The following is a 24,515-nucleotide window of genomic DNA, read 5'->3' as shown; positions in this document are numbered from 1 at the left end:
ACTGTTACATTGGTAACCACATACATTAGAAACACTGTCTAAACTACACTGCTCCGATAGCAACACTCATTTTTAATGCAAAGCGAAAATCATTTGAATAATTTCTACTCATTAAAAATATGACTACTGCTAGATTTAAATATAAGGTCAAGTAAATAAATCTTTTTTTTTCTAGTCCATTGTCATTGCAGCTTTATAATAGAAAATATATATATAGCGCTCATTAAATAAGCAGTTAGTAGTAGTTTTAAGTGACTAGACAGCTAGATGTTGGTTCTGTCGTTTTCATCATGCTGATAAAATTTGTTGTTTTTATTAAATAAAGACCTACAAGCTGTGTAATTTAACATGCTAGTGTTAAACTGAACATTTCAACTATTAAGTAACAATACCGGCAAACTTAATACCCAAGCAATATAGTTAAAATTGAAGTTTGTCAGTCGGTTGGTCAAAAATCGCATCAACTTACGGATAAAAGATAAACATTGGATACAAACGAGACCTTTTCTAAGTGTTTTGTTATCTGTGAGGACACCAATGTTGGTTTCTTCAAACATAAACGCTAAATATTGACCTATGTGGAAATACTTCTAATATAGAGCTGACTGCTTCCAGCACCTTTGAATTAGCAAGTGTACTTCAAAAGAAAACGTTAACGATGAAAAGATGAATGAGGCCGAAGCGAGACTCGTCTTTTAAGGCGTACTGAAGTAAGACTGCATATGATGCTGCTCTGTCCGTTTAGACACAAGCAGCAGATGAAGACACAGGTTTTCAGCCCTCTGTGGTAAAAGAGCCAAAATGCCTCGAGTTTACTGCACTTTAACCCCAACGAGAGAAGGGTGATAGCAAGAGATATCAGTCCCAAAGGCCAAAACTCAAGAGCGCAGAGGCTGTTCCCTCAGAAAACAAGCAAGTCAGCAAAAGCTTTGACAAGTTAAAAGATGTGAAGGTGTCCAGAAAGGAGCCCACTTTGTTCAAGTATCAACGTTTTAAATTCGCTTTGTTGTTGGTTTTTCCTTTTTTTTTTTTTTTTTTTTTGCACTTTGAAGAGTTTTAAACATTTCACAGAAGTCTCAAGTTTTCAATAAGGATTTGGATGTGTTGGATCTTTAGAGTGAGCTGGGGGGGGGCGATGATGTTGGGATATTGCTTTCGATCGCTTTGCCAACCCTCTTTCCCTCAACGTTTGCTAGAAATTGATGGCTTTCTGATTTGGGCATTGAGATCTTTGCCGCTCTTGTTCTGTCTGAGGCAAGGACAAACTGATGGAGAAAAAGAAGGTTGTTCTCCTAGAAGCAGGTCTGAGGTAGGGGAGGTGGCAGAGGAAGTTTACTTGGTTTTATGGGCCCATCTGAGGTCATCTGATCTGGGTTTCTCTCCTGTCAAGCTCTGGATCAGGTCTTCCAGGTTTCTCCAGAATCCCAGTTTTTCTAATGGGTAGTTCAACCAGCCTGCACATACAAACACATCTGGGTCAATGATTTAATAGATCTAGGCATGTCATGTGGTGTAAACTTAAAAAACTACAAAAAAATAATGTTTTCCTAACAGCACAGTTATTATTTGCTATACTTTTAATTATTAAAACACTTTTTAATCTAATAGTCATAAATATTGGTTCCATTTTGCAATAAGGGTGCATTAGTTCATGTATTTACTAGTGGTGTCATGATATTAGAATTCAATACCAATCTGTAATGAAATTTTTAAAACGCTAATTTCCTGCTAACATTTAAGCACTATTGAGTGCTTTCTTAAACAGCGCTGATTTGCCGTTGTTCACAAGCTCAATAGAAATGACTTTGATAGGCTGTGGCGTAAAGGTCATCAGTCATCATGGTCATCACTGCGGAGTATAAAAACAGATACGAAGACACTGGAGTGTTTTAAAGCCGCAAAGATCAGCTGGTCTATTTACAAGCCGACATATGAGTGATCCGCTGATCTTCACAGCTTTAAATCGTTCCAGTGTCCCGGTGTCTGTGGTTAGACTCAGTAAACAGTGGGGAGTTCAGTGAACTGATGACCTTCAAGACCAATCCCAGTCACTTCTGATGAGCATGTGAGCAATGGCAAATCACCGGTGTTTAAGAATGCGCTCAACGGTTAGTAAGAAATTAACGGTTAGTTTTTAAATTTCAGTACCGATTGGTATTGAATTCCAGTATCGTGACAACACTAGTATATACTAACATGAAGTAATAATGAACAACACTTGTACAGCATTTAATAATCATAGTTCAACATTTACTAATGCATTATTAAAATCCGAATTGGTTCTTATTAACATTAGTTAATGCACTGTGAGTTAGCATGAACCATAATCAAGGATATGCCTATAAACATGAATAATTGTGTGTGGATGTACCTGTGGTAATGCAGAAGTAGGTTTCATGAGGTGCAACGTGGTGAACTCTGTGGTGCTTTCGTGGTAAAATGATGTGACAGTCCTGCAGGAGCACCACCCAGCGTGGGAGCCCAAAATATGTGTGCGACCATTTGTGAATCTGATTGGTCAATGTAACAAAAATGGCTACAGCAAAGACGTAACAGTACCAGGGGTAGTTTCGATAGATTTCAGCTGAAAAGAGAAGAACAGTGCGATATGAGATCCTGAATCAGAAATGATTCATCATTAGTCTCTGAGTTAGACAGATAAAATGTCTGATGTTTTACCTGGTGAGAGCATCAGGAAGTTTGCAGCCATGTTAGCCAGAGGGACGATGGTCAACATACAGTTATCACCATTGGTTTCAATGAAATCATGGCGTGTTATAGCTGTTGGGTCAATGTGGTGCTCTCGAAACGGACGAATGAAGGCCTGGGGTCAACAAACATGAAGAAAACATTTTTTTAAAGGCAATAAGGATTAGTACAAGACAAAAAAATCTTACAGAATCAGATGCTAATTTTAAAATATATAATGTAGACATCATAAAAATATTGACTATTTGATAGGGGTGTAACAATTTATCGTTGTACGATTTATTGCGATGCAAAAATGTCTCGATATGCATCGTGGCGTTATGACGATTTGATTACGATATGACGTCAGTTTTCTCTTATTAGTTGAGCTGTTTGCACGTGAGCTACGTTCCACCTGCTGTCGCACGTGAGTTCAGTTTGCAGCAGCAGTAATGTTAGCAGACCAAGATGAGTGGAGTTAAAATAGAGGATGGCCCATCCTCTCAAAATCAGACGTCTGGCAACATTTCGGTTGTCATTGCTTTAGACTCGTCCGCTTTTTGACACGCATACTGGGTCAAACATCCTAAGTTTTAAAGTCTTCACAGTGATTTACATACTTTGCACAGCGACAGGGATACCTCCTAATGCTGTTGAAAGAGTCACATACTGTATTTATAAGGTACAATTCACCCTAAAATATCATTCTGTCTTCATATAATGATGTATTGGCGGCCGCAAAATCACACAAGACGTGAGCTGTTACTACAGAGGGCGGTTGATAACCGATTTTAGCATTTAAACCTTTGATCTGACTATCCATAAATATATTTAGAGATATCTGTAATTATATTTTGACTAGTCATAATTATAATTCGACTAGTCAAAATATAATTAGAGATATCTCTAAATGAATTTAATTAAATATGAATTAAATATATTTATGGATAGTCAAAACAAAGGTTTAAATGCTAAAACGTCTTGCCATATGCGCGCGTCTGCTTCAGTGAACAGAACCTGCAGGTTGTGACTAATAAAGTGGTAAACAACATTCAGTTTGTGGAACAGAGTGATCTTTCAGGAGCCACGTGGGAAGTATAAACAGCACTTAGCAGTGGAAATGAAACCGAAAACGTACACATTATTTAAACAATCATATCGCATTTTAGAGTTATGAATACGACGAGCATTAACCCTTTTGAGTACAGAGGTACACAAAAATGCACGTCAACATGATACACTTGATAGCGCCGACATCAGCGACGCCGAAGAAATAGTAAACCTGCCTAAACTGCTGAAAAGAGTCACGACTGTCCTGTGTAATGAAAAGACGGCCACCCTGTCACTCATCATGCCCAACATGAAGACAGCCATCCATAAAAACCTCTCAGACAGATACACATAAGTTCAGGATTATCTTATAGAACTGCTGATTACCTGGAAATGTGGATTTTTTTTGCACACGGAAAAAACACAAGTAACCAAGCAAAGCCTTAAGCTCTTACTGTTAAATTCAATTGAATAGAAAGCTTATTTGTTTTGCACCTTTACTTATATTGTTCCTTAATTTTGTCTCTGTCATTTCAATAATATTTTTAAAGAAGTTTTTAAATTGTTTTATTTTCCAGAGACAGGCCTGTTTAATTTATTTTCTTAAAGAAGGTTCAGTTTAACAAGTTGAAACAAAAGAAATACATAAAAAATTGTTTACTTGGTAAAATTTGCATTTCAGTTAAATTTTCAATTTTTATTCCAAATATCGTGATACACATCGTATCGTGAGCTGAGTGTATCGTTACACCCCTACTATTTGAAAAAGTGAAGTACAGTAAAATGGTTTCTCACACTTTATTTCAATGCACTATAATACACTATTAACAAACTATTACTAAGATTTTGTCTAAATAAACTACTAATTGGCTGCTTATTATTATTTAGGATAAGATAATAGTTGGGTTTAGGTATTGGGTAGGATTGTGAATGTAAAATAAGATTATACTTTATAAGTGTTAATAAACAGGTAATATCTTAATAATAGGCCGGTTAATAAACCAATGTCGTGTATTGATACTTAGTTACTTAAACTAAAATTTAAACAAATGCTTAACTGGTTGAAAAATATCTTAATTTCTTCAGAAACATTTATCACATTCTATTAAATTTTGTATTTAAAATATGAGTAAACATATTACATGATGTACTATAAATAAACTTGTTCTCTAGTTAGGGCAGTAATGACCAAAAACATCAAACATATCAAATAGTTATATTTTGTCTTGGTTTAGCTAGGAGTGGGCGGTTTGACCAAAATTATTTTTATGGTATGAGCAGCTTTATTTTACAGTAACAATACATTTTACAATATAGATATTTAAATGGGTATTTATTTCAGAAAACCAAGGGAAAAAAAAGTTTAGAATAAATAAAGAAATTAAAACAACTTTTGTCATTGGAAGCAAAGTTGATATTATATATATATGTGTGTGTGTATATAGATATGTTCATACGTTTTAAAAACAAATCTAAATATTAAAAACTTTCAAGGATTTAAGATGCTACTGACAGTTAAATGTGTCAAAACAGGCTTTTGAAAAGCATCCATTAGTCCAATGTGAAATTATTATCGAGTAGGCTTAAGGACCTAGGGAAGGTGCTACAGAAGTTTAACTTTAAGGGATATTGTAGACAGAGTTATTCTGTATTCGAATTTGCTGTTTCATGTCAGTAATCCAAAACACTACATTTAAATCACAGGGATTGTTTCACATCAGATTTACTTACTTACATGTCAAAATATACAGTTGAAGTCAGAATTATTAGCCCCTCTTTGATTTTTTTCTTTTTTTTTTTAAATATTTCCCAAGTTACGTTAAACAGATCAAGGAAATTTTCACAGCATGTCTAATAATGTTTTTTCTTCTGGAGAAAGTCTCATTTGTTTTATTTTGGGTAGAATTAAAGCAGTTTTTATTTTTTTTAAAAACATTTTAAGGTCAAAATTATTAGCCCCTTTAGGCTATATATTTTTTGATAGTCTCTACAACAAACCATCGTTATACAATAACTTGCCCAATTATCCCAACCTGCCTAGTTAACCTAATTAACCTAGTTAAGCCTTTAAATGTCACTTTAAGCTGTACAGAAGTATCCTGAAAAACATCTAGTCAAATATTATTTACTGTCATCATAGCAAAGATAAAATAAGTCTGTTAAATTAGAAATGAGTTATTAAAACTATTATGATTAGAAATGAGTTGAAAAAATCTTCACTCCGTTAAACAGAAATTGGGTTAAAAAAATAAACTGGGATGCTAATAATTCAGGGAGGCAAAAAATTCAGGGGGGCTAATAATTCAGGGGGGCTTATAATTCTGATTTCAACTTTACGTGGAATAAAGCAAAGAACTATTACAGTTGATTATTTATTTTCTGGTAATGTTATTTAACACCATACCGCCCAGGTCTAGTTCAGACAGTAATTTACAGAGTGGTATTTGAGCGTTATGGTTGAATAATAATAACAATAATGGCTCAATAACATTTAATAACATGAAAAATGGTGTTTCACTTGTATACCTTCCCAACAATGGGCAGATCCACCGAACCCCATGTGTCAGCACCCCAGTGGACCAGACCAGATGCAAAGTCTGCTGTGAGGATCCCTGCCACTACACAAACACACACACACACACACAAAATACAGCACAATCTGAGCATGAATTCAATCTCCAAATCCTTTCCTGTTAATTACTAGAATTACTAGAATTCTTGGAAACTGAGAATGTCATAGATGTACTTTGTAACTTCTTTGTTGAGCCTAATTCTACTGCTCCATTAAACATTGATGTGTTTGTGCGGGTTTGTTTGTTGTACCAACCGATGCCCAGGAGGATGTACCAGGAGTGTCCCAGGTGGAAGTATGTTACCAGGTAACAAAAGTTGAAGGCCATGAGGGTAAAGCAAAGAAGCACACTGATCCATTCCTGACATCTTTTTCCTGTTAGATAGAGACAAGCATTTTTTAGTAAACAGAGTCCAAAAATAACATCAAATAAGCATCAAATTAGTGCTTTAGTGGGAAATATTCACTTTTAAGGGACCACAAGATAATCCATTATTTAAAAACACTATAAGAAAGATTAGCTGGTCTCACTGTGTGACATACAATTCAATTTAGGTGATGTTCATACGCTAAGACATCAGTCACATCTTGAAGCCTGGATAAAGCATCTACTAAATGTAAAGTGGACAAATCAGCAGGCCGATCGCAAGGCATCCCCTCTTAAATGCTCTTTTAATCATTCTGAAATGTCTGTGCAGTCATCAAATGGATTTGGTTCATTACCTCCTCGGTTTTACAAAACTGTGTTCCCAAAAATTAGCCATCTGCCTCCAAAGGCAAGAAGAAAATATAATTTTATTCATTTTATCTGTAAGGTCTGAGACAAAGGTCATTTGTGAGGTAGGATGAAACAAGCTGGTTTAACTGGTTGCAGCAACATTCATTTTATTACTGATAATCCGCCAGTTGAAGTGAAAGGATTATTTACAGTCCCAAGTTTAAGCCGTAATCTAACACTTTTTGTTTAAGATGAAGAAATGTAAGTTGCTTTGTTTTTGGATGCTTTTTGTATTTTTCAGATGCGTGTTGTATTACTTGGGATTAATATTTAGAAAATGATTATTTAACTGTTTATTAAAAGTAAAAATGTTGTAAACAAAGTTAAGCGTTTTGCAGAGACTATATCAAAATTACCTCAATGTATTGTCAGGAGTCGCAGGTATTCATTTTATTTTTTCATGTTATGTTTTGGTTTTGACTCTAAAAGTGTCAGTAAATATGTCAGTAAATATCACATTGTATTAGTCACTAAATGACCATGGTTTCAGCAACAAACAAAAAAAATGCTAATGTTCTACTGAGGAAAACCTGAGTAAATTAATGAACAGCAATCTGTTGGGTGAGCTATCCTTTTAAGCCGTAAGCTATAGATACAGAATAAATTCAAATGCTGGAACCGCAGATCAACAAGATAAATCCTATTTCATTTCAAGACAACAGGTGGCTGAATTCAAATTAGCAATACAGTAACACAACTATATCAAAAATACTGGCAGCTTAAGTTTCAAAAATATAAGAATTACTGTCATAAAACTCTCGAGAAACATTTGAATCAGTGACTGAGACTGAGGCATATGCTTATGAGCTTGTATTAAAACAATGCTCCCAATGTCACATTGTTTCACTGCACAGCAACAATTGTGCCGTGGGCAAATTCACCTTTGCCCTAAATTCAGTGCAGAACCACTTGAGAGAAAATATCTGAAATGACGAAGAAACCTGATTCTCAACACAGTTGAGAGAATAAAGAAATAATACTTTATTCCAAGGTGAATGATTCATTAAAAGTTAATCTAACAACGGAACACAGAGCTTGTACACTGCTTGAGTCACTATAGCCACTGTAAACATGAGGACAATGATGTGAAGATATAGAAGCACTGAATCTCATGCCAACCAGAAACCCACATAGGTTCTGCTCGATTTGACATTGAACCGTAGCACCCAACCTACCTACACCAACTCAAACTGGTCACACCTACCACACCCTCACACTTGTCTGGTTTTGTTTGGTTTTCAGCCCTGTTCTGTTCTTCTGTTTATATATGCGGCATTTGTCCTACACACAGTGTTCACTGTTCCCTGCTGGTAGTGGTACTGAAGAACTTCCTCCTCCTGTAGTACATTCTGATTTACCACACACAAAATATTGTAAGCTGCTGGTTTTAGGTGAAATTGACTATAAAATATTATGTTTTTTTGTTGTTGTGCATTTTAAAAGATAGTGTGATCAAAGATTATTATTAAAATCACAACATGGTCCTTAAATCGCACTCAATAAGCTTTTGTTTTTTTTTGTTGATTAATCTCAATCAATATTCAACCGTATTAAAGGTACCAGACTTTGTACTGATGCATTTTGGATTGGAAGTGTGAAGTTTGTTTACAAACTGCAGCACTACACATATATACACACATGTATATCCATTTACATGTAGAAGATCCTTTTTTCACAATTACCTAGAATTGAGTAATGCAAATTGGCTTGTTTGTTTGTTTGTTTGTTTTGGACTTTAAATTTTGTTGTTACTGGGTCATAGACTTCCATATTTCTGATCATTTCAATTGGAAATCCATGAGTCTGATATGATAAAGCCGCATGAGGATGACGTACAACACAGATTTCACAACAGTTTGAGTTGGTCATTCTAATTTCACATTGACCAGCAATAAAGATGCCTGGTTTCAAAGTGACTTTTGTGATTCATACTTTGCTTTGTTACTGACAATAGACAATGGATCTTTTTTTCTTTGTGTGTTCTCTGTTCACCTGTTCATTTTTTGGTCTGGATAAAAATAGAAAAAGTATACATTTGGTCATCGTGGCTTCTTGTTTAACTTTCAAGCTACCAGGTTAAGAATGAACCTAATTAACTGGCCTTTTGACGTATACTTTCTGATTTAACCTACCAAATATTTACAACAATGCGCTACATGTACTTGTTTTTTTGTTGTTGTTGTTTTTATGTTTGTTTTTTGTGTGTGTAAACTTTATGTAATTTTTATCCAATGAGAAGTCTCAAAACGTGTAAAGGAGTCAAAACATTAGAAGGAATACACAATTGAAGATCTGCTGTGAAGATGTGTGTTTGCAAACAACTTTATTGAACTGTAAAGGGCAGAATTTGAGACTAAGAAAAAAACAGGTATGTTTGAGTATTCTGTACATTTTATATAAACATCTTGTGACATTATGTCCTGTTTTGAGAAGCAACTCACTGCATGACAAACGAGTCATGTGATGACAATATTAGTAGAACCCATGCAGACATAACCCAACTTCAAATCTGTGTGTCTTTAATTGTTACTTACCAAAATGTTGTCCATATTTTGTGTACAACTTCTTTTAAACTAGCCCAATTACTGAGTCTATTTTTTAATCTATATGGAAAGCAAAACATCTAAATCATATCCTGTCAATATCTGACAGCTACAAGTACTGTACTATTCTTGGCACAGAAACTACTCCCTTGAGACCTAAAGACATGATTAATAACCCAATTTGGTCAAATTTTCCACAGACAATTATGTTCGACTTGTCTGATGACTGGCATCTCTTACGGGGCTCATTTAAACTGGCTGCCACATGAACATCTCTCATTAATCCGTCTCGGTGTTACAGTAATAAACGCGTCATGTTTACCCCCGTAGAGACCCCTGACTGAACATGCACGCGCTCTGTTACGTGCACTTTCAAAACACACTACGCGGCGAATGCTACAGCTCCGTGTCTGTGCTCTCGGAGAAAAACTCGTGGCTGGCAGTCCGTTCAATCCCTGGTGTGGGCAGAGCCGGGCGAGTACCGGTGCCGACGAGACACGTAAAACAGGTTAAATTCCTACCTGGCGAGTATAACTCCGCAAGCTCTCGAGCACCGGCATGCTGTGGACCCCATCTTGCGCCCGATTGCTCTGATCCACTTGGCGCGGGTGTGTGAAAGTTTTTTGAAGACCCGCTTTGCTCGGTGCTCGCCATATTCAGTCCGGTTCGGGCGCAGCGGATGCGTTAATTCCGCATCCTGAACTCCACGCCTCTGAACGCCCTGTTCCGCGTCTTCTCACTCCACCAATTGGGTTCGTTCCGCTCCAGAATCCAGCCAATCGGCAATTAGAGTACGTTATCATAACAAACATGACGACCAATTAGAAAGCAAGAATGTCCTGACCCCACCCGGATGCAACCAATCAGAAAGCAGGCTATGGTGACGGAGGTTTACTTTAGTGTAAAAGGGGGTTTGTATTATGAACTAAATAATAAATTCTTTATAATTTACTAAATGTCCATTTGCCTTTAATAATTCACTAACAATCAGAATATTTGCTTCAAACCATGGTGGAAGAAAGATATTTGTTTTTGTGGCTTATACAATGTTTTGGTTATTCCAAATAGCCTAAATAAAAATATAAATAAATAAATATTTGTGAGGAGAAAAGTTGTGCTGGTATAATTGTGACCAGACAAGAAGAAATTGCTTATGAAATTGGAATAATTTAGCTGGTATTTTCTCAACATTATAATTACAAAGTAATTGGAAATTAAGCCCCCCAAATGTTTTGTTAGGTTGTGTTAATTACAAAACAGAACCTTTACATAAAAATAAATTTTATATACATAAATTTTTCCAAACCAAATTTTTATATATATTTTGCTTACTGTAATTATTATGATAAAAATTATTATTATGTTGAAACTATTTATAACTCTTTTAGAAAAAAGGCTTTAAAAACAACTGAAATGTGTAAATTAGGCTATATAATCATTTTTTCTTTAATGTTGATGTGTATGCTCTGTTCTGATTGTATTTTTTTGTTTTCCTTTTTCAATTTTTTTTTCATTTTATTTATAGTTTAATGTGATTGTATATTCTTACTTTTCGCATAATAATAATAATAATAATAATCAAATGTATTTTGAACTGCTATTTTGTCAAAAAAAATTGCTAGTAAAATATATATTTTTTAAAAACCATGTTTGAAAGTACGTCACAGTCTAAACAAATAACTTTTTTTTGGTCCGAGTGAAAATATGTAATATGTAAAATATGTATTTTTGTATACAATATTTTGGTTATTCAAAATACACACATACATGTTCATTTACAAATAAAAAAGTTTTTTTATATATTTTGCTCAGTAATGCAGTATTATATTGAAACTATTTCTAACTTTTTACAAAAAAGGCTTCAAAAGCAACTGAAATGTGTAAATTATATAATCATTTTCTTTAATGTATGATGTATATACCCTATACCCTTTCTGTTTGTTTTTGTTTGTTTTTTCTTTTTCAATTTTTTATATATTTTAATGTGATTGTATATTGTTACTTTTCACATGATGATAGAAAATTGTATTACGAACTGCTATTTTGTCCAAAAAAAAATGTCAAACTATGTTTGAAGTTACGTCACAGTCTAAAATGTCTAATAATTGGACTTTTACAACGTTACATTTTTTCAAATAAAATACTTTTTTTTTGTCTGGATGAAAATATGTCACCATCATTTATCCAGCATTACTTTATTCCAGACGACCCATGTTATTATTTTTCTGTGGACGATAACAGGAAACGGTGAGGACAATATTAACTATTAGTTATTAGACATAATATTTAGTACAATTAAAATGTCAGTTTGTGATGTTTAGTATGAATTAAAAGGTAAAGATCTATGACAGTACAAATGCTGTAATGGGTTTTTGAAATTGTATTTGTGAATAAAACATATGTGAATATATAAACAATATATTCCTTTTGAACTCTCCCCCCCCACTGAGACCCCCCCCCCATCCACCCCCACAATCTCCTCACAACTCACACTCCCCATAATCACTGCACTATTTCATATTTGCACATTTAAAAGTTTCACATATTTATCGCACTACATTGCACTAATTCTTTTTGAATTGTACCCACTGTACATATACATTAGTAATTATTTTTCTATATATCTGCATACTTCTGATTAATAATAGCAACCTGTATGTATTCATATTGTAAATCTGTTTATAGCCAATACAACCTGTATATAATGTTCATAGTACATCCATCTGTAAATATTACTAATAGTTTTTCTATTATTGACCATTATAACTTACCTATATCCTGCACATGATGCTATTACACTTCTAGTAAGACCTAAACAGCATTTCGTTGTCTTGTACATGTGAAATAGCAAAAAAAGTTTAATCTAATCTAATATGAAATAACACAATATCGAAAAAAAATTGTGGTGAAATGTATTTATTATTACTGAGCCTCATCTTTTTGCACTTTGGTGAACACATGGTAAATGTTAAGGTACGAAAGAAACGCTATTATTGAAAAATGGTGAAGAAGTGTGCTTATGGATGTCAATGATGAAACTCAGTTCAGCAGCTCGTGTTGTGCTATCTTGACCCGGCAGGTGGCAGACTGAGCACATTACTGAAGAAGGACAAATTTGTTGCTGCAAGCAGTGGCCCTCTGAGAGAGCTGAGACTAGACATTGATGATATGAAATCGACGAATAATGTGAATAAATTAATTAACTAGAAAGGATTTAACAGATCCTGGATTTAGATCATAATCCATGATGGCAACTTTATAAGTAGGCTAAATTAAAAACTAAATTTTGAAATTAAGTTATAAAACATACATTTATAGCTCTAACAACTGATTGCTCAATCTACTGTTATTTTCAATACCAACTTTGACCACTTCCTCGCTGCACATCCCCATAGAGAATTTTATATTTTATTTCCTTTCTTCTTAATTGTACTTGTTTTTAATCTTGCTGGCAAATCAAGGACTATCGTCATATTGACTGAATAATGTTGCTAAATGAGTTTACCTAATAACATTAATAACCAAAATGACTTTTGGTGTGTGGTCATCAATAAAAAAGCAATAGGACACTCAATGTTGTACTGCATTGTTAGTCATGGCTGGTAGATTGCAATGAGTGACTATATTTACCATACAGTATACAGCCAATTGTGCCTTTGTTGCTCAATTAGCTATTACACTACAGAAGACTTTATTTTGACTGATCAAATTGTCAGATATTTCTTAAATAATGACCAAAAATGCCCATAGCACATACAGTAGTGTTGTACACCAACCAGCTGATGTTTTTATCACTTTACTTATGGATGCTGTCTTTATAGTTCGGTGGGTATGTAAGAAAATAATAAGGATGCAACCTTGTAAAGAATCCTAATAATTACACAAAGAGGGAGATCTGTGTTGAACAGACTATTGCTATTGTTAAATGTTACAATATTGTTTCTTCATTTAATTAGACCCTGTTATTTCCACTTATATAGGCAATGTGTGTGTGTGTGTGTGTGTGTGTGTGTGTGTGTGTGTGTGTGTGTGTGTGTGTGTGTGTGTGTGTGTGTGTGTGTGTTTGTGTTTCACTTGTTCAAATAACAAACACTTTATATTTTTTATATTTTGTATTCTTAGACTAAGCTGTGTGTGAAATATAGGCTACTCAAAGTCTTGTGTGTACCTGCCATTAAATCTGATTCTGATTCTAATTATATAAAACCCCACGTTCAGCGCATTTGCATATGTTTATGTCGTGTATATTTTTTTCTTTTGTTATTCAGTGATTTGAGCACCCCGCTTTTAAGTTGTTAGTGTGCGGTCAAACCAGAAAAACGCGTCACATACCAAATCGAGAATCGCCGCCCACTCTCACACCCCTATAAACTCCTCAATCCGAGACATGAAAACTGACTCGAGCTCTCCAGCGAACGCTGGGCAGGCAACCTATCACCTACATACAACTAGACCAAAGTCATCTAGTTATTTCTGCCATCGAAGACTCTCGAATCCTCGCGTGAGTTTTATTTCTGCACTTGTAGTCGGTGAAACTTGCGAAGTTCTCAGGGGCGGCGAAACCCTGATCTCCGTCCTGCCGCAATCCGGCGGGTGTTAAGATCCATGGAAGTGGCCGGTTTTTACGAGGGGGACTACCTCGCTTTCCACAGCACTAACGCCAGCAGCAGTCCGGTCAGCGACGGTGTATGCAAGCAGCCAGTCAACGGCTCCATGACGAAGCTTCATGATATTTCTGAGCACGAGAAAGCCATAGACTTCAGCATCTATTTGGACTCTTTGCCCCAGTACCAGCATCTGGCCAGCCAAGACGAAAGCCACCGGCACCGCGCACTGGGAATCTACAGCGACTTTCTCTCTGAGGAGAACAAGAGCAAGAGAGCAGCGCTCCAGAACTACAAGAACTACATCTCGCTGACCGAGCGGGACCCGAACCAGCTGGCGTACCCGGAGCTGCAGGAGACGCGCATAGACGCCGTGTTCAGCCCGGACTTTATGGGCAGTTTTGCCAAAAGTAACGGGCGACACGAAGAGACGCCAATGGATGGTCCCGGTGGCTATGACATGCGCTCGTACCTGCCGTACCAGACTGCTCCGAGCGGCAGCCTGGGGAACATTTCGACCGCGTCTTCCTCCTGCTCGAGCCCGCCAGGTACACCTGCGCCGTCAGGTAAGGGAAGATCACCTCAAGCGGGCGGTAAAATGACCTCAAGCGGGAAAGGCAAGAAGCGGCTGGACAAGGACAGCGACGAGTACAGACAGCGACGCGAGAGGAACAATCTCGCCGTCCGCAAAAGCAGAGACAAAGCCAAAATGCGCAACCTGGAGACGCAGCACAAAGTGCTCGAGCTCGCGGCCGAGAACGACCGGTTACAGAAGCGCGTGGAGCAGCTGTCACGAGAACTGGCGACGCTGCGGAACCTGCTCTCCGCCACCGGCCAGTGCTGACGGGACTCCCGTGGTGCTTAATGACTCAGTGACTTTAAAGAGTGCAGAATTTACAACAAAAGTTTTCTGCCGTCGATTGGAAAAACGGGCGAGCGCTCGTTCGACGCGTTTACAGCCGAGAGAAAAACATGAAAGTGGACTGTGCGCCTGGATTGCGCAACATCCCCACCGTGTGCTCGGTACAGCTCTGGTAATCTGGAAACCCTGTCACGTATTTCGTCTGTAAAGTATTTTTGTACGGGTTCTAAAGTGAGATATCTACTGTTTAATATTCTGTTATTTAAATTCCTTTCGCCATATCTGGGGCAGTGGTTGTCATGGGAAGAGTTGTACTGCAGAGGTATGATGCAACTCATTGTAACAGTATTGGAAACGCAGTGAAGAAATCTTATAAAGATGATAAAGGTACAACTGGTCTGCTGTTATATACTATTTTATTGAATTAAATGATTTTTACTGTACTGGAATCATATGTGTCTAAGCATTTTATTACTGCTGTCAAAAACATATTAGCACACACCCACCCATTCACGCACGCACAGCTGCTGAGATTCAGTTTCCATTATGCAGTATGTAGCCTATTCTTGCTTTCACTTTAGTTTCAATGGTTTCTTATTAAACAGTGCCCAAATCTACCCATGCAGACACATTTATCATTCAGATGTGAAATCTCCTGTCAAATGTCTGGAATTTTGGAGATCTTTTGAAATCTGTGTTGGTGAGTCACCTCGGTACAGAGGTATGGTTATCTTAAATACACAGACAGGGTCCACAATCCAAAGAGTCCAGCGGTCTGTTAAAGACTGTGGTTCAAGGCTAGATAAGCAATGAACTTTCTAGCCCCTTAAAACACACAAACACATACAAACACACAATTTACTGAAAAAAAAACATGTCACAGTGTACCAATGTTACACTTGAGGATCTAATACAGGTTGTCATAAACGTGCAAGCACTGATAGGATCTGATTTGAGTGAAAATGAGGATTTAGATAAGAAAAATAATGAGTAATCAATTAAAAGGTGGATTTAATCAACATACAAACTCATTTCTTTCACTTTACCTAAGGCTTAAATGCAAGATTTAATGATTCATTTTTTTGATTTTATGTTTGACAGATAAAAGTAATACATTAGATATTCTACATTCTACACTTCTCTCTTGCTGGCCTGCATTGCTGCAGTGTTCCACAATTTGAAATATTATGGCTTTTACTCTCTTTTCTTCATCTTTGTTAAACTGCTTTGACACAATCTACATTGTAAAAAGTGCAACTGAAACTGAAATAAAGATGAATTCAATTGAATAAACACACTCTTAAAATTAATGTTAGCATTTTATTTATTTATTTATTTATTGCAGTGATGCAATAGAAAAAACATTTTGGTTCCCCAAAGAACCCCTTAATAAAAAAAAAAAAAACATCTTAAAAATCTAAAGAACATTTAAAACTTTAGATTCCCACCAACATTAAGGTTTTTCATAGAACCATAAACAACAGAAAGGAACCTTTATTGTTAAGAGTGCATACTTCAAATATATATTTGCGAAAATATAGTCAAAATATGTGTTAAATAATGTTTCATTTTCTATTTAGCCCAGTGTAATATTACATAGAAATGAAACCGTATACATTTTCCAACCATTTCAAAAGAGAAACAAAATTTAAAATTTTGTTTAAACATATATTTAATCCATATTCATGTTCATGATAATATGAATCCACTATATAACTGTGTAGCCAAAGCAGATCAACTTATTAATAATTTATACATCATAGTACCTGTTGAATCTATTATTATTTAATATGTATTGATGGGATTTCATCACTGGTAACAGGGAAACTCTGAGCTGTTGAGGTGTGACTGTTCCTGCACGAGTCCTGCGGGAGGAAATGAAACCTGATGGACAGGTTGAATGGCCTGTCAGTCAGGGAGGAGAGTAAGTAACAGGTAGACAAGGAACAGTTCATCACCATTACAATAGAAGGTGGGAGAGTGAGAGAGAGGATGAAAGTCCGGCCGAGGGGGCTTAAATAATGCACTTACTTAAATGAACGTGTAGTCAACCAAATCCAAAACTTCTAGAACAAATGTTCCTCTTTTGTTGGGAAAAATAACCTGGTCTCCATGTGTGTTAATTGTTTTTAGTTGCTAAAGGAAATGACTAAAATCACAAGCATCTATTTTAAATGTTTATTTTATGCAGTACAGTATATTGCAATTTTGATCACATTAACACTTTAACTGGCATTGTAAACACTTGTTTGACTTTTTGTCTATAAGTTATCATTAAAACTCAAAAATCTTAAAATTAGAGGGAGTCAGGAACCTGTTCAACCTAAAAAAATCTTAGAATGGAAGATAAAGGATTTAAATTATGTAGTAAAATTAATATTTAATAATTAAATAAAATATAATAATAAAATATTTTAATAATTAATAATTATTATATGTATTTATATGTTTGTTATACATTACTGACATCTTTTTTAACCTCTAATGGGATTTAAATATGTGTTTTGTAATAAAAATGGCAACATTCTGATTGCATCACATGCAATGTTGCTTGAGAAGTTTAGTTTAACATTTTGTTTGATGTTTGAAAGGGAACCTGTAAAACAGTGAGAAACTGATCAGTAAAGGAGGAAAAGGGTGTTGTTTTGAAGAGCGTATTTCACAACACCGTCCAATAGTGCAGGAGGATCTGCACTTCTTGCTCAACATTTCCAACTTCCTTCTCCATCTGTGCATGCTTGTACGAGTAACGTACGGCGGCCTAAGATAATCTCGAATTTTCTTCCAGCTCGAATAGACTCTATCTGATTTGAATATATTTAGGGGCCAAACGTTAACAAATATATGTCATACACTGTTTGAATGCAGTGAATGAGATTTCTTTGTACTTTATTTACTTTTTTTTAAGTTTGCTTTGCTAATACCAAGCTAAGCAGAAGATGACAAACACATAATACTTAGTGACTTTGCATTTCAAAATATTCACAAGTAGAAAAAATCTATGAGTTATGAAATGAATAAGTCCTAATATACAGACAAAATAATCATTGTTAATGTGTAAGATTCATATTATTTTGCCTTTATATATATCATATTAGTTTTTTCATATTATTTCATCATATTATTTTTAAAGCAACAACAGCCTAAATGCTTACTAATTCCAACCATATTTCTTTAAAAAGCTCCACTTCATAAAAGGTGTACTGTCAGGGTCCACAGGCATTAATGTTGTTTTGCCTGTATGTTTTTGGACTCTCAATGTACTGATGACCATTGCATTTTACAAATCACCAATAACCAGTTTCAGCTAAAAATGTCTAAAACTAATTTTCTACTGAGGGTAAATGAAGTCACCTACTTTCTTAAAAATAAAGGTTCCAAAAATAGAGTTTTCCCAGTGACTACTTTAAAGAATCATGTTGAATTCCACAAAATCAACCTTTTTTTTAAGTTCCACTTCATAAAAGGTGTACTGTCATTGTCCACAGGCATTAATGTTGTTTTGCCTGTATGTTTTTACTCTCAAAGTGCTATTGGAAAACTATTTCAATAGGGCTATTGCATTTTACAAATCAAGAACCAGTTTCAGATAAAAATCTCTAATTAATTTTCCTAATATCTACACTGTAAAGAAATCCTGGTAGCCTTATTTTTAAGCTTAATCAAATTAACCTTATTATTCCATTGAACTTAAATTATGTTAAAATGACTTTAAAACTTGTGTAACTTAAAAAAAGTTCGAACATGGTTAACTTAATTAAATAAGTTACAATGAACTAAAAACATAAGCTGTCATGACTAATTGATCATAATTTTTTTACAGTGGACTCTCTTAAAACATTGTCAGTGTTACAGAGTTTTTCCAGTGATTACTTTAAAGAATCATTTTGAATTCCACAAAAAAAAAAAAAAAACATCAGCAGTTCTTAAAAGAAACATTTTGTTCATATTTTAAATAACCTGAACCTTTTGAGGAAGGTAAAAATGGATGTTAAGGGCTCTTTTATGGAACCTTCAATGCCAATTAATTATTTTAAGAGTGTGCATGATGAATTGGCCTGCGGGTTTGAAGATTAAACACCAATGCTCATTTTCGGGGGAAAAACGTACTCGCACCAAATGTTCCTTTCAAGTAAAGAACAGTTTCATCATCCAGTCTTGATTCACGAACACATCATATATGTCATCATATTACAGAAATGACCCATGAGAACTAAGAAGACACTTCAGGGGTTCCCTATTTATTAGTATAGTGAAGACAGAAGTATATTGGCTCAAGTCGATAAGCAGTCGGCAAGATTACGCGCGGTATACATATATCTACGCAGTGATGTTTTAATAGATTAAAAATGTTGTTTCTTTTCAGTTACCCTATTTGTGGTGAGGCAATTGGATTTTTACGTGAACTTTGATTCTTCCGTTCAGAGACAAATAATTCAAAGTGGGCTTGTTTGTTTCAGCTTACTTTGGTGAGGGAAGACGTGTAGCCTATTTTTCTCCCGTGAGACCTGGCGACTTTATCTGGGTCAGAGTCTAGCTGCTTCAGTTCTAGTTCGCTTTGTTTATTTAGTTTGTGTCAGTCTCCCGAGGAGCGTTGATTGCAAACATAGGGGTTTCCAACGTCAGGGTTACAAGTTTCTTTTCCCTTTTTACTAGAGAGCGACGCTCCGCCCGCTTCCAGTCAGGATTTTACCGTCAATAGTGTTACGTATGTCAGTAAACGAATCGCTGCGTCACGCCGCCGGCTCGACCTGCTGGTACTAATATGATCCAGCCTGCACCGGATTGTCAAACCCTCGTCCTACGCATTCGTGCATCTATACCTGGAAATGATGAAAGACCCCCCATTTAATGTTTCTTGGTCATTTTTTGCTTCATTAGAATCCATGTACACTTTGGAACTGACAACCTAAATCTTAGCAGCAAAATATTTTGAGGCCAAAAACACACTCGAGCTTCCTCTGCATATTTTTTAGGATGTGGTTATCCTCTCACTTCCCAATAACGACCTTTTCCTTGAAAACGCTTTTTAAAAGAAATTAATTTCTCTCACATGGTCCCTGTTGCTAAATACGTCTCAGGCCTCAAAAAGTAACCAACCATCATGAGATAAATGGCTCATATGAAATTCTATGGTTAAATATTAACAACAGTATTGTTGCAACAAACAAGGCCAACATATCAAAGGTGAACAGTCCCTGGCAGGCATATTAATAGTCAATGAGTTTCTGACACCTTTTTGAATGGTGAACGTCATCCTTTATAGTGTGCCTTAGTCTGGCATAAGTGAAACTAGAAACTGGACAGGGATTTTTGATTGAATTTAGGATTGAATTTAAGACATTGTGCAGGACAAGCTTCAATTAAAATATATAACATAATATAATAATATAGGTACATACTATTCACATATGTATTTGTCACAGTATAATGCAAAAGTGACAGAAATGAAAGATCTGACTTTAGATATACAAATTAAATGTTCATATCAATGAACTGTTTGAATTAAGATCAATGCTTTTTATATTATCAATCCCATTTTTCAGATGGAAAAATAATTTTTTTACAAAACCTTTTTTATTTAATTGGCTTTTGGTCTTGTTTTTACACTCTTGTTCAAGAACAGAAAATGCACTGTTGAAACTAGCATTTTAGCTTAAACTTACATTGGAATGAAACTATTAAAGGTCTAAATATATCATTTAACCATCCAAATTATTTATGTGCAGAAAAAAAACATGAATTTTATACAGTTTTTACATTTTATTTTATTTTATCGGCTTTGGAATACAAAGTTAGCAACAGTAGACATGTTAGTTGTAGTGACATGAATAGGTATTTTTGAAGCACAAAACAGAAAATGAAAATACATGAAGCAAGAAAAGTACAGTGGGTTGAAACAGGATTGAGATATGGTTTCAATTCCAGTCTGCATTCGTATAGGTCGTATTAAAAATCTGTTTATCCCATCCAAAGGACTTTAAAGGTTAATCAATGGTTTATTTTATTTTATCCCAGCAGCTTAGCACAGGTGCAACAGAAAGTACAGTTGGTTGAAATAAGACTGAGATGGGGTTTAGGTTGAACTGAAACGTGCAACTTATGAAGGGTTGGCATATGAACAGCCCAATTGTACCATTTAAACATTAAGAATACATCAATTCACACAATATAAGTGCTTATAAAAAGTAATGCTACAGAATCAATGGGGTGTACTTCTTGGGGTGGCGAAATCGCATTGCAGATGGCGATGAGGTCAGCACTTTGAAAATGCTGTGATGCATAATGGCAAACTTTTCATTCATCCACCACTTCCCTGTTTTTTGGTCTTTCTGTCAGCGTTCTTCCGTTTCTCCTTGGGCTTGGGTGAATGACGCTGGCTGTGAACATCCGGGGGTCCTTACGGCTCGGTTGCCGGGAACTAAGGCGTCCACACTGGCCGTAAGAGGTGGAGCCATGACCCAGCAGGACACTGGCCCAGATTGCAACACTGTTGCACTTCTGCTATTTTGCCTTCTGAAGCTTGCGCAGTGTCTCACGACAACCGCCACGACGTTGGGTCGTACCGCTCACATCATGCAGGACAGGGTTGAGTAACTGACCACCTTCCTGTTGTTGCAAAACAGCAACATAGAGCAGAACAGTGATCAGGCCACTCCGGCCATCACTAGCCACATGTTCAGGTGTCAACACGAATGACTTTAATGATGCTTTATAGCATATTCCTAGTACTGAACAGCATTTAGCGCTTTTGGATTGAAGATGATAAGGTGTTGTCGAGCAGTAAAATATTAGTGGAGATCAAGATTAGTGATCATCCTACAACTTTCAAAATGTCAAGGTCATTGCTTAGGCTTAAATGAAGCAATTGTAATATAAGTAAAAGAGCAGTTTTTAAGCATATTTATAGAGTACATCATAGGAAGCACAGTACAAAGACCTTAAAGGCGACTTTTGAAAAAGCTTTAAAAATCTGATCAGCTCCTCGTTGTTATCAGTTTTAATCTGGCACCTGCTGGTAATACCCGTAATTATCTAATAAACACTATTTTACTGGCCAACAATCTTTGCAGTTTTCACTGACTTTGTATGATGGTGAGCCGTTCTAAAGTGACTGAAACCCTCCGACAGCAGGTTTTCCAGATGGAATTAGTCTTTTTAGCAAGAGAGGCTGATCATTACCGATCTGTGATTTCTAGATTATTGCATTGTTGTTGTCATAAACTCATAGTCCCCCTAAAAAGAGTAAGAATCTTTTTTGACAGTGTATCGACAATTAAGAGAATATGGACCGACACTCATCAGCAGAAAGAATCAAAGGGCGAGATTTACCTTTATTGAGCATGTAGCGTGGACAGAAATGATGAAATGCCAGCAAAGTTCCACAAAGACCACAAAATCAGAAAATACACCCTGTCTGTTACACAGCAAAACAGATAAGAGGCCTTTCACATATCACATCTAAAAGCATGTGGAAAGCATGAGGCATGTTGCTTTCTTCATACATTTTAACATGCATTTGCACTCATGCTCATCTGCTGCTTTATTTATTGTTTACTTGCTTTATTTACTCATTTAATAAGTATTATTTTAGGAAAATGAAAAAGCACTGCAGTGTTTGTCTGAGGTAATTATTCATTCCTTCATTCATTATTCCTCAGTCCCATCTGAGGGAATCCATTCATTCATTTTCCTTTGGCTTAGTCTCTATTTCAAAGGTGGCCATAGCAAAATGAACCGCCAACTATTCCGGCATATGTTTTATGCCCTTCCAGCCTCAACCCAGTACTGGGAAACACCCATACACACTCATTCACATAAACAATACAAACTCACACAATGCAGCCAATTTAATTTATTCATTTAACCTATAGTGAATGTCTTTGGACTGTGGGGCACACCGGAGCACCCGGAGGAAACCCACGTGAACACTGGGAGAACATGCAAATACTACAAAGAAATGCCAACTGGCCCAGCTCGGACTTGAATCAGCGACCTTCTTGATGTTAGGCGACAGTGCTAACCTCTGAGCCACCATGTTGCTTCCGAGATAATTAGTCTACCGTTATTACTGAAATGTGTATGTTCCATACAAAGTATGAAAATGGTTGGTTAGTTTTTGTCACATGCACTGTAAAAAATGCAGGGTTCCACACAATTCATTCATGTTGTCCCAACACAAATTGATTAAGTCAACTTAACACTTTTAACAAATTTATGTGGATTGAACATAAAAAGGTTAAGTTGTCCCAACAAAATTTAAATAAGTAGTTTGAACAAGCAAAAAAAAAAAAAAAAGAATTTACTTGTGGTGCAAAATTTAAAAGTTTTGAACATGCTGCGCCTGGAAAACGGGCCTGAAAATTTGCATGCAAGATCCATGTCTTCATTGGAAATAACAAACTTATGCAAGTAAAAACTATGATATGTGAATGGTCCCTAAAGTAATTGCTTGAAGATGAAAACATTGAAATAATAAAATGGCTACTTAATATATACCTGATATAAACATGAATAAAAATCTCAGTCACAATTTAGTTTAGGTCCCAATTAATGCTATTAACTGCTGGCTTATTACCTGCCTATTATTAAAATATTAACTATTTATTTGTGGATATTAAGGGTGAAGCCGAACCCGAATACGGTATTCGGAAAGGCATGAATAGTGTGTTTTTACGAATACTTATTTTGAACAAATACTTGAAAAATTATTTGTATTCGGGAGCAAGAAAAACATTATATCAAAAAGCAGCGTTTCCTTATGAGACCACAGTGCATGCCCGCGTAAGTGAGTGAGTGAGTGAGTGAGAGAAAATACTAATTAGTTGCTAATTAGTCTCTTGTTGAGAGAGAGAGAGACTCTCAGTTGGAGGGTGGGGCGGAGGTAAAAGATGTCTGGCACAAGCTTCTCCACAGCAACAGAGAAGGCTCGGCTGAGCGAAAAAAATACTTCACTGCATCACTAATTTTGTTAAATAGATTTTTGTACCTTAATTGTGTTCCAGATGCAGTTTATAAACTTGTAGCGGAGTTGAAGCGGAGTTGATCGGGATATTCCATTACGCTGCATTTTTGACGTTTACAATCGGGTGCTCTCTGTTTACGCAACGTTAGCTCTGTTAGCGCGGTAATTTAGACAATAGACTGTTGACAGAGTAACGTTAATGTTCGTTTATAAAGGTTAAAACGATGCTTGTGCAGTTGTGTCGAATAGTATGCACTTATGGGAGTTATATGGTACGTCTACATTATTGTACTTTGCAGACAGCAAGATATATGCTATAGGCTAGTTAACCTTAGCATAGCTTCCCGTCACTTTTTATTAACTTGAAACTCCTCAAATACATTTGGGCACCCAGAAAAAGAGTGAAAAAGAGTGAGACTGCTGCCAAGCCATTTCTTGGTCCTCCACCAGTCA

General features: G+C 35.9%; 2 protein-coding genes and 1 long non-coding RNA gene across 6 annotated transcripts in view; 2 read left to right on the top strand and 1 right to left on the bottom strand.

Annotated features, from left to right (window-relative positions):
- LOC137496363 (uncharacterized) overlaps positions 1-23,379 on the top strand; it is a 105,278-nt gene extending 81,899 nt beyond the window's left edge. For all 4 annotated transcript variants that reach the window (XR_012384407.1, XR_012384401.1, XR_012384412.1 and 1 more), the window contains exon 5: positions 21,437-23,379. This is a non-coding gene — a long non-coding RNA (uncharacterized lncRNA). The remainder of the gene's footprint in view (positions 1-21,436) is intronic.
- peds1 (plasmanylethanolamine desaturase 1) lies at positions 1,022-10,320 on the bottom strand. The gene is given in 6 exon segments (NM_001006052.1): positions 1,022-1,454; positions 2,372-2,584; positions 2,680-2,824; positions 6,265-6,356; positions 6,566-6,685; positions 10,153-10,320. Coding segments are annotated over 6 exon segments (825 nt in total). The 5' UTR covers positions 10,286-10,320; the 3' UTR covers positions 1,022-1,332.
- Positions 14,029-15,546, top strand: cebpb (CCAAT enhancer binding protein beta). Its single transcript, NM_131884.2, is given in 1 exon segment — positions 14,029-15,546. A coding segment is annotated over 1 exon segment (843 nt). The 5' UTR covers positions 14,029-14,236; the 3' UTR covers positions 15,080-15,546.
- Positions 23,380-24,515: the final 1,136 nt, after the last annotated feature.

This window comes from Danio rerio, chromosome 8, assembly GCF_049306965.1.
Source record: "Danio rerio strain Tuebingen ecotype United States chromosome 8, GRCz12tu, whole genome shotgun sequence".
In the NCBI taxonomy this organism is placed as follows: Eukaryota; Metazoa; Chordata; class Actinopteri; order Cypriniformes; family Danionidae; genus Danio; species Danio rerio.
Note: the sequence above shows the minus strand (reverse complement) of the source record. Positions and strands in the feature narration are given on the sequence as shown.